This window comes from Ictalurus furcatus, chromosome 12, assembly GCF_023375685.1.
Source record: "Ictalurus furcatus strain D&B chromosome 12, Billie_1.0, whole genome shotgun sequence".
Classification (NCBI taxonomy): Eukaryota; Metazoa; Chordata; class Actinopteri; order Siluriformes; family Ictaluridae; genus Ictalurus; species Ictalurus furcatus.
The window spans coordinates 10,448,308-10,469,337 of NC_071266.1; the positions used below are offsets into that span (position 1 = coordinate 10,448,308).

General features: G+C 38.4%; 1 protein-coding gene across 1 annotated transcript in view; it reads right to left on the reverse strand.

Annotated features, from left to right (window-relative positions):
- myo10l1 (myosin X, like 1) overlaps positions 1–21,030 on the reverse strand; it is a 51,713-nt gene that overhangs the window by 17,716 nt on the left and 12,967 nt on the right. Inside the window, exons 2-18 of the mRNA XM_053638170.1 lie at positions 18,723–18,821; positions 13,455–13,613; positions 10,044–10,231; positions 7,398–7,526; positions 6,847–6,971; positions 6,579–6,592; positions 6,362–6,446; positions 5,660–5,766; positions 4,972–5,101; positions 4,318–4,436; positions 3,533–3,679; positions 3,213–3,313; positions 2,351–2,417; positions 2,092–2,184; positions 1,938–2,006; positions 495–577; positions 241–349 (exon numbers count right to left, since the gene is read on the reverse strand). Coding sequence (XP_053494145.1) covers positions 241–349; positions 495–577; positions 1,938–2,006; positions 2,092–2,184; positions 2,351–2,417; positions 3,213–3,313; positions 3,533–3,679; positions 4,318–4,436; positions 4,972–5,101; positions 5,660–5,766; positions 6,362–6,446; positions 6,579–6,592; positions 6,847–6,971; positions 7,398–7,526; positions 10,044–10,231; positions 13,455–13,613; positions 18,723–18,821 — 1,824 coding nt within the window. The remainder of the gene's footprint in view (positions 1–240; positions 350–494; positions 578–1,937; positions 2,007–2,091; positions 2,185–2,350; positions 2,418–3,212; positions 3,314–3,532; positions 3,680–4,317; positions 4,437–4,971; positions 5,102–5,659; positions 5,767–6,361; positions 6,447–6,578; positions 6,593–6,846; positions 6,972–7,397; positions 7,527–10,043; positions 10,232–13,454; positions 13,614–18,722; positions 18,822–21,030) is intronic.

The following is a 21,030-nucleotide window of genomic DNA, read 5'->3' on the forward strand; positions in this document are numbered from 1 at the left end:
CAGTCAAACTGAACTAATTCTACCTGAGACTACTTTTTTTTTAAAAGCAAAGGGTCGTCACACCAAATACTGACATTGTTTCATTTATTACTGTTTTTTTTTAAATGTAGAAGCATTTAATGTCATTATTTATGAAAGCATTAGGAAGACCTTAGTACAATACTGTACATTTTCATGAAATTAGAGGCAAATTCATGTTTTGCTCTTGGAGAGTTGCGGAGAAAATATGGGAGCACTCACTCTGAACTGAGAGCTCACGGTGGGTTTCTTCCGGGCGGTGCCCATCTTCAGGGTCTCTTCATTATTCCTGCTGCCCACTTGCTCAAACAGGTCGTAGATGAAGTCCAGCCTGGCTCATACACACACGCACACACACACATACATAAACAAAATCATATATATGCAACTGCCATTAATTGTGGCTTGTATAATGTATGTATTGTATTGTACTGTATTGTATGGGTCTGCGCATGTATCGTTGTGTGTGTTCAAACCTGCTGTCCTTCAGCATGTTCAAGATATCATCTCTAAATGTATCTCTGTTCTTCTCCAAGATGCCTCTCACATCATACAAAACCTGACAACAAGACACAAATAAAAGAACATAAGGGGGAAAAAACAAAGTATAGAAGAATGAAAGAAATACTTAAATTGCTTTTTAACCAAAACCCTAGCTACCACTTTTTCTCAGCCGCATGATTAATGCTGCAAAGAATTTTGACACATTTCCCTGTAGTAGAGAAATGTTTATTTAACTTTAACTTACAATGGAAGTCTATGGGCAGCTGTGAATTCTGTCTATAAACAGTCAAATAAATAAATAAATAAATAAATAAATAAATAAATAAAGACAAGCTAACAAAAATCCAAAATTATTACTATTATATTCTAACAATAAAGGAATTACGATAAGACCGATGAGAAAATCTTAGCAAAGGTCTTCATATATATTTGAATCATCTTCAGAAAAACCTCCAGAAAAAAACATTCATGCATTACCTGTCCTCCATTTTTTTTTAGTTCCAATAAGAAACTGTAATAATTATTTAGTTAGCAAAAGCTAACTAAATCATGCATTTAAAATTTGGTAGGTAGGAACTAAAGTTGTAAGCAGGAAACTGAAGAAAGGTCAGACCACAGGATTTGTCTGAGGAACTAGCCAGTTGTTTGGTTTCGTCACATTACTACGAAAATCTTAACTCAAATTTTTGTCTCCTTGTCGCCATCCCTGAAAATGCCACAATGAAACGAAATTAAAATGAATGATAGCCATTTGTTTGTTAGTGCGAAAACACTGCCTTAGCTGGGTCAAAAGCAGGAAACATGATGAAACTAAACACAATGAAAAAAGGGAAAAGTGGCAGAAATCTACAACGAGCTTTAGGGCTGAAATACACAAACTATTAAAGGGGAAACAAGAAACATACAAACATAATCAGGGAAAATTACCTACTACACAATGAGGGGCAGAGGGCATGCATGAAACACAAGTGGAAACCGTGACATTTACAGCATTTGGTAGACGCCCTCACCCCCCCTTATCCAGAGTGACTTACATTTATCTCATTTATACAACTGAGTAGTTGAGGGTTAAGGGCCTTGCTCAAGGGCACAGTGGTGGCAGCTTGGTGGTGCTAGGATTTGAACTCATGACCTTCCAATCAGAAGTCTTATCCACAGAGCTACAACCATGACATAATTAGAAAGCTTTCTGCAAAAATACATTTTGTTTTGTATAAACATTTACTACCTGCCTCAACAGGACTTCCACTGTAAGTGAGTTTCAGTTGAACTGCTCCTGATTCGGTGTGAAATTCTTGTGAGTGGTAATCACACACATTAGCGATGTGGTAGATTGCGAGGAGGTTGTAAAACAATGGGGTATACCTTTAAACCTTCAAACTCAGCACTGTTAAACACACAGAGAAAAAGCCCACCTCTCCAGCATAGTGCTTAATGCCAAACTGATGATCTGCCAGACGAGGTTTCACGTAGTACGGGTTCGTCTGAAGACGCGAAACAACAAACATTAAACACGCCCATCTGAAGCCATCTCCATAACGCATGTCTGTCTCTGTGTGTGAGACTCACCGAGTGTCGGCTGTGTAGTTTCTCCAGCAGAGTGAAATCTGTGCCTTTAGGGAAGCGACTCTCCTCATTAACCAGTGCCAACATGCCCAGTTTCTACAAACACACACTCGTTAATCTTCGTGTTGTTTCGATGACACATGCCCGCTCACTTTCAAAATGATTTATAGAAATTAATTGTCCAGCAGTATTTACAGAAATCTCTCAGCTGCACTGAAATAAAATGTGCCAATAATTGTGATTTTTATTGCAGAGAAATTACTTTTTCAATCAGATCCAGACATTCTGCGTTGTCCATCCAGTCTATGGCTTCCCAGCGAATTCCCTCCCTGCACACACACACACACACACACACACACACACACACACACACAGAGGGGTTTCGGTATACATGGAGCCATGTTCATGGTCTCATAGTCTTAGTGGTCGGAAATATATAGAGTTATTTCCAAAAGTATTGGCACCCTCCAAGAAAAGAGGACGGTTGTATAAAATAAACAAAAATCATTTGCATAAGAATTTTAAAAAAGATGTCCTTTTTTTAAGTGATTTTTCCTTAGACTGTATAATCTTAAATATTATTTTAAATAAATGCAAACAAATTGTCAGCCTTAAAAAATGACACATTAATACATTTACACATCTAGATTCTTGTTCCTCTGGGATATAAATATAAGGTTGCGCATGTGTACAATCTCTTTATCCATCACCACTACCATCAGGAAAATCAAAGAGCTTTTAACACACACACACACATACACACACACACACACACACACACATAAAAAAAACTATTTTTTCCAAAACAGAGAAGTTTGCATTTCATTTATTTTTGGTAATATGACAAGCTGCATTTTTTTGCTCTGTTAACTGGTGACGATGTTTATAGCTGCTGTAACATGAGTGATCACAAGGACTAACTTGTTTTGTGGATGTTCCACAACATTAAATCTAAATGTAAATGGATAAAAAGCACAATGTGTAATTTTTTAATTAATAAAAAAGTTAACCGTTGGTATAAGAGGAATAAAACACTTCAGGACATGCTGTTATATGAAAGTAAGCAACTTCTGTGTGGAAACAGTAAGTCAGCTTATACGGTATGTACGTGTTAAAATTTTCACCTGTTGTACTCGAGTTGCTCCAGAGAGAAGATGTGTTTGTTAAAATACTCCTGCAGCTTCTCATTAGCATAGTTGATGTTGAACTGCTCAAAGCGGTTCACCTGCAGAACGCATGCACAAGATGTGCGTCAAACATGAGTGTGTGAAATTCCATGTCACTATCACCCCCATGTGTATGGGACAGGTGTGCATCACTGTTGCATGTGTGTGTGTGTGTGTGTGTGAGACTGTAGTACATCACTGCAGCCAGAAATATGTTTGTAAAGTACACACCATTTCAGCTTATCTGTGTGTGTGTGTGTGTGTGTGTGTGTGTTCACCTCGAAATTCTCAAAGCCAAAGATGTCGAGGATGCCGATGGATTTGAAGTTTTCTCGGCCGTTGATCTTCTGGTTGATGCGCATGATGATCCAGGAGAAGCACTGAGAGTACAGCGCCATGGCAACTGAGTCCCGCGAATCTATCGCCTGATCATCGTGAGAACAAAGTGATAAAAGGAGAATGTGTAACATGGTTGTGGGTTTATGAAGGAATGCTGTTACAAATATGCATAAGCACGTTTTATAATGTTTCTGGATAGGGTTTTTATTTTTGAAAAAAGAACAATGAAAATAACTAAAACTAAAGGGTAGGAAACCAAAAATACCCCCCATCCCCAAATGTAAGTACATCCTAATGGCAAGTAAGTAAAACAACTAAACGAGTCTATGCAAGTGTAGCTTTTGACTGCTGATCAGAAAATACAGTACCTGACATAAACAATAAACAGTCAATATATATTTTTAAAAATACACCTCGATATCAATATGTAGAAATATTACAATATAATAATTATGTAATAAAACATATATAATAATATAGTTATGTAGAAAAATACAAATTGACTACACTGATATCTGATTTTAAAAAATTACATACTAATCAAGCATTAAAAAAAGGTCATTTATCATATAATCATGATATCAATAAGCAATAATATTGAACAATTTTGACTGATAGTGATATCTGAGCATTTGTACAGACCAATGCCAAGTTTAAAATGGTAGAATTTTTCTACACTTCCTTATAGACTGAAAGTGCATTTTTTTGGGTAAATGGGTGTTACCTGCTCTATAGTAAGCGGGGAGCAGATCTCTTCTCCTCTCAGGATCATGGAGCGCTGAGTCAAAACTTCTGACAACTGGAATGAGTCCAGACCCAGAAGCTCACTGACATTAGTAGCCACTGCAGAGAGAAAAACACAAACACAATGATGATGATGATGATGAGGAGGAGGAGGAGGGTTAAAGAGAGTCGATCCCTTCCACTTTTGTTTTATGTGATACCATAAAACCCTATAACTAAAAGAATAGCTTGGTACAATAATAATAATAATAATAATAATAATAATAATAATAATAATAATAATAATACACATGGATTTAAATTGTAAAACATTTTAAAACATTGTGAAGTTCAACTTAATATTTCTGTCATTTAAAGGTATCAAGCCATAATATTTTAATAGACTCAGTTTATATGTTTTATATTTTAAGCAATATGTTGGTGTCAAACTTCATAAATAACATATTTATCACATTTTTAAACTCATTTTCACCAAGAAAGTCAGACACAAGGACCCAAGGTCTTGATTTGTTCATTGCTGTGTATGTACATTTCTTCTTTCAAGCAAAAATGTGTTTGCTAGTTTAAAGGCTTCACTGCATCATGTATCAGACTTTCCTTAATTCACAGTGTAAAGATGAGGTACTGTTCACACCCTGCTTGGTAGTGATCTGAGCACCCCCTGCTGTCATGAACTCAATGTTGCCCAGCTGCAGGACTCCAGACAGCAGCTTGAACATGTCTCTGATCTCCTCCTCACTGAACTCCAGCACCTTCAGTGCTTCCTAAAACCAGAGAGAGAGGGATCAGCTACGGAATGTGTGATCGTGGGTGTGGCACAGCTCCAGTGTGCAGCCTTATCACTTTCTATGTCACTGGAGTGGTACGTTTATCTTTTGTACCTTTAATATGCATCCTTCCCTTGGAAATGTGGATATAGTGTACCTTTACACAAACACTACAGGTAAATAAATGGACCGTAATTACCTTTTAGTGTAACGCTTTCTAGATAAAAAGATATGATGCACACTACAGGTACAGAGGTGTACACCTGAGAGTACCACCCCAGTGATGAAAAAAATGTATAGTTTAGTACACTTTATTCTGAGAGTGTATGATACGGCAAGCAACAAGGAGAAGTACAGTTTGGTACCTTTATTTCCAGCAGTGCAGAGGTAATCCGCATAGAATTGAGAACCCTTTTGTGTTCTCTACCAATCTGGCAACCTCATCCAAGTGTGTATTGCATTACTGCTGACATGTGCAACTTCAAAAATGCACTATAAAATGAGAAGGAGCATCTCTCAGCATCAAAAACCCCAAAAGTCAGACGTCCGTCTCACCATGACACTGTCGTAGAGCTTCTTATCGTCCAGATTGCGGTCCTTCACGCAGCCGGACTGGCTCAGGTAATGAAACAACTCAGGAGGTTCTGCCAGGAAATATGTTTCTACACAGAATACAGAAAAATGGAATTATAAGATATCAGTTTTGTACATGCATGTACCAGAAATGTTCATAAGTAATTCCTTGGCGATATACTGGAATGTGATAAGATGTAGTATGGAGTTAAGGGGCCGAATGTCACACTTTTCATCATACAATATTGTAGGGAGGTACAGTAGATGCCTATAATACACTTTAAGAAATAAACAAGATATTTGGCTGCCCATTACTTCTGGAAATTAAAACACCTTCTCTGTACTAAATTTCAGGCATTTGGCAGATGCCCTTATCCAGAGCAACTTACATTTACTTCATTTATACAACTGAGCAATTGAGGGTCAAGGGCCTTGCTCAAGGGCCCAGCAGTAGCAGCTTGGCAGTGCTGGTATTGGAACTCATGACCTTCTGATCAGTAGTCCAATGTCGTCTTAACCACTAAGCTACTTTATGTAGTTGCTTTGGATTGCAGATATTGAATCCTCAATTAGCCAAGGCTAATTTTTCCACCTTGCCATGACATGAAGCTTTTAGTTGTTGAGTTGATTAGCCTGAACTGTCTATATACTGTGTCTGTATTTGCGTGTTGCTTTTTTATCCACCTTTCTGTTCTTTATCAGCACCGGCCAGTAGAGCGTAGAAGATGTGATAGTTTCTCTCTCCAGGGTTCTGCCTCACCACACGGTTCTGGAACAAAAACAAGCTCAGATCCTCAGCGACTTTGCCCTGTGGCATTTATACATACCTCAGCGAGGGCATTTAGTGGTCATTTGCCCTTCCCAAGTGAATAAAGGACACACAAAAGGCGACTTGAGTTACCTTTTCAAGCAAATCTAAAGAAGAAAAGTTAAGTAAAGAACTGATTGTCTGGAACAATGACTACTTGACTACACTATGATGTTTCCATGGTGTCTTAGAGAACATGGAGATAGATAGATACATAGATACCATACTGTAAATGTTTAAGAACAGACTGTATTTAAAAATGCAATGGCTGCTATTTAAAAAACAAAATATACATGTAGTATACCTGCATACTGTATATTGCATATATTTTATATAAGTAGTGTACTGATGAGTAGGATACAGTCGACGATGCAGCCTCCTTGGATGTTGCCGCTCTGACAGAAATGAAGCTGGATGAACTTTCCGAAGCGACTGGAGTTGTTGTTGTAAACAGTTTTGGCATTTCCAAATGCTTCCATGATCGGACTGTGGGAAGCAGCGAGGCCAGAAAAGAAAGTCAGACCACCCTGTCATTGATTATTGTCCTATGAAATGTTTTATCCCTTATTTAATATTCGTCATCTTGCCAGCAAGCAAAGCTGTTAAGATTTTGTGACTCTGGTAAACGGTTGCTATGTAACAGCAGCATAACATGTGTGTTAAATTAATAGTTTCAAATCTGTTGACTGTATATAATTTAGTGCAAACCACCAGTGTGGTTTCTGAATCATACCTAACATTAGCATGGTATAAAAGAGAAAACTGTGAGTTCTCACATTTTTTGACACTAAATTGTAGTTTATCTTAGATCACATTTAAATTGAGGGGATTTTGTATTATGTGTCCAACTTGATGTATATTCTTCTTGTATATCAATTCTGTATCCATGGTAACATGTATTTGTCTGATGACCTGCTCTGTACGATAGCTTGCTCTACACAGGCAGTCTTCTCCGGTGCCCCCGCTGAATTCTGGCTCATGACAGACAGAAACTGTAGCAGAAGTTTAGTGCTCTCTGTTTTACCAGCACCGCTCTCTCCACTAAAACACACAAAACACACACACACACACACACACACACACACACACACACACACAGTCATTTATCAGTCATTTATCTTATTTGTCCATAGATGTTGTTAGTGCTAATAGAGTCCCGAGGCTCTTTTAGAGCAGAAGTAATGAAACTCAGATTTCAGGCCTCGAGAGCTAATAAGATTATAACACAACAAATAGCTTCTATTAGATTTCACTTCTTGTCAAGTAAACAATTTTGGCAAAAATCATTAGAATCCACTTACTGCATGCACATGGACTACATTTGCGCATGAGGTATCTCTGGACTGTATAATACAGATATATTTCAAGCACTGTTCTGAGGCATTCTGTAAGATATTTTGTAATTTTAATGGGAGAAATTATAATGTATTATACCACAGCACTGTTCAATTCTCAATTCTGATTGTGCAGAAGATGATTCATTTGATTGATTAACAGTAGCTCTTATAGTAGTGGCAGATATAGTACGTTGCTGTTTCTATACTACCAACTTGCACAGGGACATGTATGGTAGATGCTCCACATAAACAGATGTAAAACATGTATGCTATAACAATTTTATTTGCTATACTCTACTATACCATACCTATTTCAATTACTGTTTACAATTTTACCTACTATAATATAATATACTATATCTCAGCTCTGGAGTGTGATAGGGTGAAACTAAGTGCACTCCTTGTGTAGTCCTGACCTCCCTAATGCACAATGTGAATTTGGTGAAAATCGGAGAATGTAACATTTTTCACCCCAAAAAAAACAGTAAAGGCCTTGATTTTTTGGGGGTGAAACATTCAGTATTCTCTGATTTTTATGAAATTCACAAAGTGAGTTTGGGAGGTCAGGACTAACACAGGAGTGCACTTAGTTTCATCTTATCATGCTCCAGAACTGAGATTTACAATATATTATACTCAGTAAAATATATAAGTTTGGGATACACACATTTAAACATTTTAATGGTTGGTATCAGGTGAAGTACACATGCAGTGCAAGAGTTTGGAAGGAATATATACTTATTTTATCTGCTATCCTGTACTACACTGTACTGTACTATACTATGCTACTGTATACTTTTATACAATTTATAGACTGTAATGTAGTAAAGTATATTGCCTATTTTATCTACTATAGTATCCAATAACTGCTATAAAAAAGATCTCCTATAACATATCATGCCATGCTACACTAAACTACACTGTCCTATGCTACAGTATACCACATAGTATACAAAACTACACTATACAAAATATACCAATTTTAACAGCCATACCAATTTGGTCTACTAAACCTACTATACTATACTATACTATTACTATTTTATCTACTATACTATACTATACTATACCATGCTATACCACACTACAGTTCACTACACTACACTACAAAATATTTCACTATACTATATCTCCACTTTGGAGCATGATAGAAAGAATATAAGCACACTGCTTTGTTAATCATGTCCACCCTAACGCACTTTTCAAATTTCATAAAAAAATTCATAAAACTGTTTTTTGGGGTAAAAAACTCAGCATTCTCAGACTTTCACCAAATTCACATTAATGCACCAAATTGGATTAGGGAGGTCAAGACTAACACAGGAGTGCACTTAGTTTTGTCCTATCACATTCCAGAGCTGAGATCTGAACCTCTCATTTTCAATATGCGCTTAATAAAATATACAGGCTTTACACATTTTAATGGCCAAGATCAGTTAAAGTACACGTGCAGTGCATGACACTGAATGGAAATATACAGTACCTATATTATCTGCTATACTGATAAAAGGGGTAAAGCTGTAACTTTTGACATTTCCAAGAGTCTTCAGGACAGATGAGTTTATGCTTCTCGGTTTCTCCGTTAAATAACAAGCTGCATTTTTTAACTTATTAACTTCGAGAGAGATAAAAGAGTGTCTGGTGAGGAAACAACTTCATAGCTGCTGTAACAAACGTGAGAACAGGAGCTAACATGTTTCACAGTAGTTCTACAACCATACATGTAAATAAAAATATATAAATAAAAAAATAGTAATTGCTGGAAAATTACTGTGATGTACGAGCAACAAAACACTTGAGGTGGTGCTTTTATAGGAAAATAATCCTACTCTCCTGCTGGTAGCAGGATCACCACTCTATAGATGATTCTTTTCCTATAACAACATGCCGTGTCATGTTTTATTCCTTACTTAAACTGCATGGCATCTACTAGGTCTTGTTTTAATGCTAATTCATAATGTGGCAGATTCAAATCTCATACATGAAATCTACTTGATATGCTTATTCAAGTCTGTGTTTTTCTGTTGCTCAACTTTTTATGGATTCTTCAGGGCAGTGCTCTAGACACAACGACTTCCCTAAAAAAGATACAGAAGGAAAAATCTTTGTAACCAGAGAAGCATAAACTGTAAGCAGGTCATTTTAATAATCTGAATGAACCAACCAGAAAATCAAGTTAAGCTTCCATGTGCTGTAAGAATGGGTGTAAGTAAAACTGTACCTGATGAGCACACACTGGCTGTCGTGTCTTTTCCAGAGGCATCGGTAGCTCTCGTTGGCCACGGCGAAGATGTGAGGCGGGAGTTCGCCGAGGTGATGTCGACTGTACAGCTCTACGGCTGAGAGATCGTACAAGTCTGTGATCTGCTTATATGGGTTCACCGCTGCCAAGATGGAGCCGATGTTCGTCTGAGAGAAGGAGAGAGAGAGAGAGAGATGAAGAAAGAGTATCAAAGGAAGAAGAAGTGAAAAACTGGTTGGTTTTTAATTACCATCCTGCTTTGCACTGGCACTGAACTCTGTTATAAATAAAGTTTCATTTCCCGTGTAACTCCAGTGCAGATGTGTGTACACATGTGATCTCTGATTATTCATTATCAATTTAATTTGAACAAAAAAAATCAACTCGTCAATTTTTCTAAAGGTACAGTAGATTCATTGGGGAATAGAGAGTGTGTTTTCAAAGATTATAGGTCATGTAACCACAGATGGTAATATGAGTTACTCATTGCAGCAAAAGCACAGATGCGATTACAGATGGGATTTTTCTGGAAGGCTACAAGGCACAACCATGTACTACCCATCCATCCGTTTTCCGTACTGCTTATCCTACATAGTGTTGCAGGAGCATGAAGCCTATCACAGGGAACTCGGGGCACAAGGCAGTGGACACCCTGGAGACAACACTCAAGCAATTAAATTCAGTTCCATTTTATTTCTATAGCGCTTTTAACAATGGACATTGTCTCAAAGCAGCTTTACAGAAACATATAAACACAGGATACAGATTTTAAGTGTGTGAATTTATCCCTAATGAGCGAGCCGGTGGTGATGGAGACAAAAAAAAAACTCCCTAAGTTGATATGAGGAAGAAACCTTGAGAGGAACCAGACTCAGAAGGGAACCCGTCCTCATCTGGGTAACAACGGATAGTGTGAAAGTAAAAGAAAGTTCATTGTGTTTTTATATGAAGTCTGTTTTGTTGAACTACTACACTGTTCACTAAAGGAGACTTGAGTACAAAATTGCATGAAGTAATTGCAGTCCTGAGGCCATAGCAGCACACACTATGGACAATTTGGAAATGCCAATCAGCTTACAACGCATGTTTTTGGACTGGGGGAGGAAAGTAGAGTAGCCAGAGGAAACCCACAAAGTACGGGGAAAACAGACAAACTCCACACACACAGGGTGGAAGCGAGAACAGAAACCCCAACCCTGGAGGTGCAAGACAAACATGCCCCCTACAACCCTGTACCAGAGAAACTCAAATCAAAATAACTTAATTAATTAATTAATCAATTAATCAATTAATTAATTTTTAAAAAGTGGCATCTTAAAAATTAAGCATGGTATGGACAAAGTAAACTATACAATAATAATGTTTTGCAAAAATTATTTTTTTGTCTTATTATCTTCGAGAGAGGAAAAAAGAGTGGCTGGTGATGGAACAACTAACTTGTTTTGTGGCTGTTTCACAACATAATAAAATGTATAATGTAAAGTGGAATAAAACACTTTTGGGTGTTCTGGGAAAATAAGCAGCTTGTTTCTCATTTTGATTCAGGTTATTGATCATGTTTCTCATTTCTCGTTTTGATTCTAGCCTCGCCCTGTTTATGCCTGTTTGTATATTGTCTGACCTTTTGCATGTTATTAGACCACGCTTTGGATTTGTTTGATTACCGTTTTGGATTTGTCTGCCTATCTCTCTAATGAATGTCTTTTACTGCACTTGCATCCCTCCTAAACCTCCATTACGTGGAAACGTAACACTGCTTCATCACAACACCCTGTCATCGATTATTTTCCAATAACAATTCCCACCTGGAATTTCAATATTAAACCAGCTCAGAGAGATAGAGCTGGACAAATGGATCTGTAGATTCTAATTAAAGTGAATTATTGGATTGAAATATGATACCAAGACATGCCTTTAACGAGATGTGATGCTGGTGCATGGCGACTGCATTTGCACTGGGCACATCATTAGCTATCATCAGTGATGATGATGAAACCCAAGACCATATGGTCAGATCGGTTCACCAAAGAGAAAAAATACATTATGCAAAAATAGGAGTGAACCTACAACTGAGTCCTGAGGTATCCCTGTAGTAAAATGCTGTAATAATATGCATGCTAGGTTCCACACTATCAAAAGCAGGTCTCTGTCCAAACTTCAGTCAATTTCAGAAATTTAAACTCTCATGCTGCGTCCCAATTTGCCTACTTGTACTAAAAGTATGTACTCTTTTTGTGAAGAAAAAGTACATTCATTTGAGTGTGTAGAAAAAGTGTACGCAAGTACTGGGACATACTAACATGTCATGTAAAAGGAGAGAACCTTGTTGCCTAGTTACGCACACTGTCACTGTAAACAAACTCTTCGTTGCATTTCAGCTTTTCTTCATTCATTATACCTTATATAATTTATACTACATCATTTAATTTACCATTCCCTTGATTTATTTGAAAAATTAAATACTGAAGACATATCACAGACGGTAAAACTCCCTCTCTTTCATGCAAGGAATTGTGGGCAATATTCGCTGAAAAAGTGTCTATGGATTCACACTTCGAAAATCTACCGTCAAATAGTAGACCATCCAGGTACCTTTGGGATTCTCATTTCAGCATACTATGATGAACACTAAGTTTAATCTCTGACACCATTTAGGACAGATAGTAAGCGAATTGGAACGCAACATCAATCTCAGCGTTTATCAGTGGTGATTTCCTCAGTAGACCCAAATATGTTCCAAAATAAACCCCCTAACTTGCAAAACAAGCAGCCAGAAGCCGACAGTGATCCTTAGCTTATCAGGTTCAAGGTGAATAATAGAAGAATCTAGAACAAAACAAAAAGCTAGAAATCAAAACGCTATTGTATTTTCTTAAATATCTGTTTCACATTGTCCTCATCAGGTTCCTGGTTTATAAATAAGTCAGGAAGCCGATTAAGGCAGGAAACTGCTTTTAATCAGAAACCTTTCCCTTTTACCCTTTGAGTGAGATGTTGGTTTGAGGAAATTCCGCTTATTGACACAACTCACTGTGAAACGCAGGACACAAACCTACACAGGAAAGACCTACAAAAAGAGAGGACTCCTAGTCTGGATCCTAGCCTGACACAGGACATACTGTGTACTGTATACTGTATGACCATTTTTGTGAATATATATGATGTATGATTTAAACTTTATAAATGTGCCCAAACAATACAGTATAAGCAGTTAATAAAAAAAGAAATAACTGTGGTTGTTAAGGGGTAAACCCTGCTCAGGAATATTCTCAGGCTGGCAATGGGTTTCAAATGAAACTGCAACTGCATTACCCCACGATTATGACCATATTAAGATATGGTTAAATATAAGTGTTATAGTGTTATACAAAGTGTGTTATAATAGCTTACATAGATGTGATCCTTCTGGTAGCGCTGGTGAAGGTTGTGCATGATAGCGGCCTCGTGGAGCTCGGCCAGTGTGGACATGTCCTCCACGCCATCGATGCTTCTCTGGTGCATGGGGTACACCTTCTCCCGGTTCACCTCTGCCTGCTGAAGGTACAACACCTGGAGAGAGAGAGAGAGAGAGAGAGAGAGAGAGAGACAGGATAGAGATCAGTCATTTCTTCTGAAGTGGTAGGATAGTGGCTTTTGAATTGTATATTAGGAGTATGACACTGAGACTGGTGTTGAAGTCGTTTCGCTCAGGAGGGTTGATGAATTTCCTCAGATGAATAGTGAACTGTGTACGATTTTAGCAGCCAAGTCCTAAGAAAAGTCCAGCTCTGTGCAAAAGTTTGCATACCCTTTTTTTTATTACTTTCTGCTTTACAGATATTCAGTAACAAATAATTGTGCAAATATGTTAAGAGTGAAACCATTAAAATGATGATACCATGAAAATATTTCATATAAAACGGTATATATATATTTGCTATGTAATATTAGTAGCAAAATTCTGTTAACAGGGGCGAATATTTTATCCTTTATTTAATCTTAACACCCAGACTCCAAGGGGGCTGCAAACTTTGCCCTTGACTGTATATTGGAATACAATGCATTATTATTTAAAGGAAATGCCTGAAAAAATTTCTCATTCTTGTACCCTCTGGTGTTGTGTATTATGTGTGTGTGTGTGTGTGTGTGTGTGTGTGTGTATGTGCACGCACGTTTCGATGATAACAATATCCTGTTTTAAGTATTCTGTTGTAAAAACTTGCTTTCTGCATCATCTCACGCTCCATCTGTGTCTCTCAATCTCACGTAAATCATACAATTGTGCCACCTGTAACTATGGCAACCATCGAGATGAGCAGACCAGCAGTTCATGAACAGAAAGCTGCAAATTTGACAGAGTTGGAAATCAATCAGCCACTGATGTGTGTGTGTGTGTGTGTGTGTGTGTGTGTTTGTGTGTTTGTGTGTGTGTGTGTGTGTGTTTGTGCGTGTATGTTTGAGCATGCATTAAGGCCAGAGATTTTATGGGGTTTTTTTTCTATTCAGACCTATGAAATCAGTCATAGTGCTGTGAACTTGATTCCTCACAAGAACCGATTCTCTACCACACAAAAATGTCCTGTTTGTTTGTTTTGGAACAAGTCGGGTCTTTGAGGCGTCTCTTTGAGTCAGCTATTTGAGTCGGCTATTTGAGTAGGCTGTTTGAGTCGGCTGTTTGAGTCGGCTGGTTTGAGTCGGCTCTTTGAGTCGGCTGGTTGAGTCGGCTGTTTGAGTCGGCTATTTGAATCGGCTGTTTGAGTCGGCTGTTTGAGTCGGCTGTTTGAGTCGGCATTTTGAGTCGGCTGTTTGACTCGGCTATTTGAGTCAGCTGTTTGAGTCAGCTATTTGAGTCGGCTGTTTGAGTCAGCTATTTGTGGCGGCTCTTGGGTGAACAGTGAAAACCATCTCACATATATGATCATATTTGACTGTTTGTATATGTAAGGCAATACAGTAAGCAGTAGAGTAATATTTCATGAAACAATTTCAGCCATAGTTAGACAAATTATTTTAATTCTTTTACATGATTTTTTAAATCCCAGTCTCATAAAAAATACTCTTAATTCATGCTATGATGTATGTTTAATAAATGTATGGAAGTGGTCTATGTAACACATTAAGAGTTATAATTCTAGTTACATCAGCAATGTTTTGTCAACCTGATAACACTCTATGATTTAACCTGTCAGCTTACATCAACACTGCACTGTAACAGAGCCTATAATAAAGAGGGAGTTAGCGTGTTAGCTTATTGCAGTGTTGTGTGAAGTTACAAATTTTCCCATACTGCTCCTTTCCTGTTCCCTAAATGATTTCTGCTCCATCCTTACTCTATTTCTATACGCTGACCTCTCCCTCTCTCCACTAATTCATCTCTCCTCCTCCTGCACTCCATTACTCTTGCTATTTTCATATTAAAAAGAAAATTGGCTGTATCAGGCAGGCTGACAGACTGAGTTCATTCTGAGTGAACTGTCAGCTTTATCTGAGGCCTGTAATTGAAGTTATTCACTTCACTGAAATGGATAAAGCTTCTCTTTCTAGCCATGGAGCGTATACCCGCAGTACAGAACCGAACCCCCCCCCCACATGCTAATTCACACCTAGGGAAAAATTCAGCCTACCCATTTCATCAACTGGCTTATTTGTGAAAGGCAGGAGGAAACTGGAGAACCCAGGGGAAACCCACACAGACAGTAACCCGAGTTCAGGATCGAACCGGGGTCCCTGCACAGCAACAGTGAATCTGTAACTGTGAAACTCTGTGTGTGTGTGTGCGTGTGTGTGTGTGTGAGTGTGTGTGTGTGTTTCTTTATGATGTGTATTTATGCTGACACTGCAGTGGGAGAGAAGTACATGCTCCACTTAGCTACACACACACAGATGCAGACACACAGACACACACCTTCCATGCACAGCAATCCACTTCCTCTGTCAGAGAGAGAGAGAGAGAGAGAGAGAGAGAGAGAGATAAGGCCTGTAGACATGACTGACCTACATTTATACATTCAGTGTTAAAGTAAGACCACACATACACACACACACACACACACAAACACACACACACATATATGTATGTATATATATATATATATATATATATATATATATATATATATATATATATATATATATATATATGTATGTATATATATATATAGAGAGAGAGAGAGAGAGAGAGAGAGAGAGAGTCCTCAAAGAAGGCTGCAAAAAAATTGTCTTTATTGTTTAAACTTTTGATATTTTGTTAAAACAATTCACAAAAATTCTCTGTGCTCATTGATAGCAAATAATTTGCAACAAAACACAGGTTTATCCAAAAGTGAGAGGCCTGAGAGAGATCTGATGCAAAATTCATAGTAATTCATATGATTAAAGGAATGTAGTGTTGTCCTTGTCATCATTATGAATGAGGTGATGAGAAGAGAGAGCTGTAGAGTATTAAGAGTTTACGAGACACAGTAGGAGAGACAGATGGAGAGAGAGTCTTACTGTGAGAGTGTGAAGATAGATAGATAGATAGATAGATAGATAGATAGATGGATAGAAAGATCACTTAAACACATGTACACACTAATGGTATTAGTTTGAGCTCACAGTGAGTCGATTCACTTTTATAATTCATCCATTCCAATTCGATTCAAGAGCAGGTTTCATAAATTGCAAATGATTCAATTTAATTCAACTCCTAAACGGTGTTTTGATATTATTTATTTTTTTTAAATCATTATTCTTCATTAAAAGTTGACTTCCTCTAATATTCTGCAGGTGTACATATCTATAATAAATACGCCTAGGAAAAGTCTTGGCGCTAATGTGAAATCACATCGCAGAATTCAGAGAACCATGCTCTCTTCTTTCTGGAAAAAAAAATCACTTAAAGGAAGAATGTGAATTATTAATCAACTGCTACGTATTTACTGTCGCATGCAATGAAGAGTCACCTCCTGCCAGAGGAGAATGATGTAGCAAATAGCACTGAGGAGAACGTCGTATCACACTTATCTCAGAAATGTATTTATTTTGTAGTTTGTTTTGTTAGTGAATCGTGATTCAGAATCAATTTTTGACCAGACTGGATGATTCATTTAAGAACAATGCGTTTTTATCTGAAGGTATCCTACATGGACGTCAGCTCCAAAAGGGTATTTAGTGAGGAGAGAGGTCGCCACAGGAGTGGACCGTTTCCATAGCAACCATTCCCTCCTGTCTCCAGTTTATTAGGTGGGGGATGATGGTGGCTGGAGGTAAGAAATAGAGGTGGCTGGTGGATATTTATGATGCTTCATACAGTATATAAAGCTGTGGCTGCAACACAACTCCATCACTCACACACACACACACACACCACACCACCCCACCTGTTTAACACACACCCTGGACCCCATGGTCACTCCAAATCCCGTGAGCCCTAAACCTACACATACCTTGATTAACAGCGTGTTACTTCCAGCACACAGACAGAGAGACAGACACACACACACAAACACACAGATACAACAGACACACTGCATAAGTCCCTACTCCTAGCTGAAACTAGGCCAGTGTTACTATTATTAGCCTGTGCCAACAACCCTGTGCCATCCACATAGCACTTCAACCCATTACACACACCACATGTATGTGTGTGTGTGTGTGTGTGTGTTTTGCTCCAGTGCCACTTAATTGCAACAAACACATACTTTACAACTACTGCAGGACTTTACAGCAAGTGTTAACAGCAAAAACACAGCAGAACTGCTGAATTGATTTCACTTCAGAGAAATATGAAGCCTGGTTAGTGTAAACACACACACACACACACACACACACAAACACACACACAGATCTGGCATGATGTCATTGAATCCACAATACATTACCAGCTCAACCTTTCAGTCATATGTCAACCATTCAAACATAAAGGGCAGTGTGTGTGTGTGTGTGTGTGTGTGTGTGTGTGTGTGTGTGTGCACAAGAGAGTCAGAAAGAAAGAGAAAAAGAGAGAGAAAGAGAGAGAGAGAGAAAGAGAAAGAGATGTATAATGACCGACAGGAAAAATTAAAAGACACAAGTGTGTGAGAGGTGGAGAGAAACAGAGACAGACAGACAGACAGACAGACAGACATATACAGAGACAGCAGCATAGAGAGAGACAAACAGAGGGACAGACAGAGAGATAGAGACAGTCAGACAGACAGAAAGGCAGAGGGACAGGCAGAGAAACAGACAGACAAAGAGACAGGCAGACAGAGACAGAGAGGAGAGAGGGAGGGAGAGAAGGACAGAGAGAGAAAGACAATGTGAGGGATAGAAAGACAGAGAGAAAGTGAGAGAGAGGGAGAGAGAGAGGAACAGACCAAGAGAGAAACAGAAATACAAAGAGCGTGAAACACAAAGACAGAGAGAGACAGATAGAGAGAAAGACAGAGAGAGAGAGAGAGAGAGAGACAGACAGACAGTGAGAGAGAGACAGACAGACAGAGAGAGAGTGAGAGAGAGAGACAGACAGACAGACAGAGAGAGAGTGAGCGAGAGAGACAGACAGACAGACAGAGAGTGAGAGAGAGAGTGAGCGAGAGAGACAGACAGACAGAGAGTGAGAGAGAGAGTGAGCGAGAGAGACAGACAGACAGAGAGTGAGATAGAGAGTGAGAGAGAGACAGACAGACAGACAGAGAGTGAGATTGTTGGTCTCACCTCTCCATAGTCAGTAGTGAGGACGATGGTTCCGTCTCCGCAGGAGTTGACTGTAGAGGGAAGCAGTTGCTCTTTCTCCTTCACCCACACACGCGTCCCCTGTAACACACGCACCACAAAAACACACCGTTATACACAAACACACGCCAGTTCAGGGCAGGATAACTTTACAGCCCCATATTCTGTTTTTCAGAGGATCATTTCAGATAGTTCTGCAGAGAAGAGACTCAAGTTTGGACTCGTGACTAACGTGTTTCTGTTAACGTCTAAACTGTTCCCCGTTCAGACTCACAGAAGGAATGAACTTTGTGTCATAAAATTTCTCCCCTCCTTTAATCACTCTGGTCTTGGCCTCGTGGTAATGGAGCAGGTCCGAGTCAGCGGTATGGAGATCGATTCGCTTCAGAGACATTCGATACGAGACGCACAGAGCCTGCAGCTCAGCCCTCAACACACCACATTCACACTGTAACAGATTAGCATTCGCTCACAGAAAGACCGTAAGATCACACCACAACATGCGGAGCTTAACATTTTGTTTTTTTTATTCACTCGACAAATGATTTACAAATATTAAACTGTTTGTGCTTGACTCAATTTCTCAACTAAAAAATATATGACAAAAACAAGTAGAAGCAATTAAAAATGAGTCAAGATTTTATTATTTTAAAAAATTATTTAGTGAAAAAATACATTAATACAAAAATACATTACACAAAAATATGTTTCCTATTTTCTAAACTGTCTTATTTAATAAATAAATAAATAAATAAATAAAATAAAAAGCTTTTCGAACACAAGAGATTTTCATTGCGAACGCAAGATACATCGACATTTTTGCTTTTTATGCTCAAAATTTTTTTTCAATTACAAGATAAGTACATCCTTTACCAGGACATCACTCCACAAAACCAAGAAAAAAAAACAAATAGTGAAATATTAAGAAATGACACATTCTCCATATTGCTGAATGTATCATAGAAAACCGACTTGGACAAACCAGGACAACCTTTCATTCCAAAATTTCATAATTTTTGTTTTTTCTGTTGCCCAGATATCTGGAAAACAACACAGAGTACATGTACACAGTGATATACACAGTACACAGTGACATAGACAGATGTGTCTTCCTTTCAACTGCTGCTGCAAAGAATCAGAGCAGGAAGAGGAAAAGAAATAAAAAGCAAAGAGGAAAAGCAGAAGAAAACGTTTTTTAGGTAACAGAAGGTCGAGGTTCAGAGGTCCCCTACAGATAACACTACAGGAGAAACAAAAGAGACCAAACTCATAAAACCCCTTTACCATAGACAGCTGGGGCAGGGGCAAGACAATGCCTACACACACACACACTCAACAACTGTAAAAGAAGGGTTTTTAAAATCTGTATTTGTGTCTTTTTATTTTTAGTTTAAACTCATTTTCACTTAACCAGTCCCTCCAGGATTTTCCACAGATTTGGGCCACCACAAGGTGTCACGTGACGTCATCACAACGTGCATTCAGCCAAAGCCCTCTTCAATTCATGTGCGTCGAACACAGGTACAACTAAAACGTCTCACTTACCAACTAACATTACTGCAAAAAACGCCACAAAACAATTTCATGCAATTTTAAGTATTTTTCCCGCAATAAAATCCGGCAGCGCTTTAGTCCTTCAGTCAGTCCAGCTCCCTCGCCTCCTCATCTGTAGACTCTGCTTAAACACGTCGGCTTCCAAGGCTTCAACTGTGGAGTTTTTTTGTGACTTGACAGTGACACTGGCCTCTCAGTGAACTACGCTGGGCTGTCACACACATCTGCGCACATCTGCAGAAGAACCTGTCCCCTCAATATTCTCCAAATAAAAATTAAAAAAACAGACTACCTCAGGTGTTCCGTCAAGATTCAACCAACCAGCGTTCAACTTCCTATCAACCATCCTAACCTCCAATCAAAGTGGTTTCCGTTGTTATCCAGAAGTACATACTCTTAAATGTTCAAGCAGAACCTGCAGTCAGGTTTATCATAACAAATCACAATAAAGGACAATCAGTACACGTTGAGTTTGACGGCTCAAACACACACCACTAACAGACTGTAAAGTAAGGACTTCAGCACACGTGATAAAGAGATTATATAAATATGACATGTGGGTGGATTGTGTGTGCGTGTGTGTGTGTGTGGTTAAGCGTTCTCTGCAGGACAGGTAACTGCACCATTCAGATATTCAGACAGAAATAAAGCAGGATAATTCATACTCATGCATGTGAGGAGATTATTTATCATTTATGGAAGGAGTCTCCAGTGTCGACACAATAAAATATTAAGA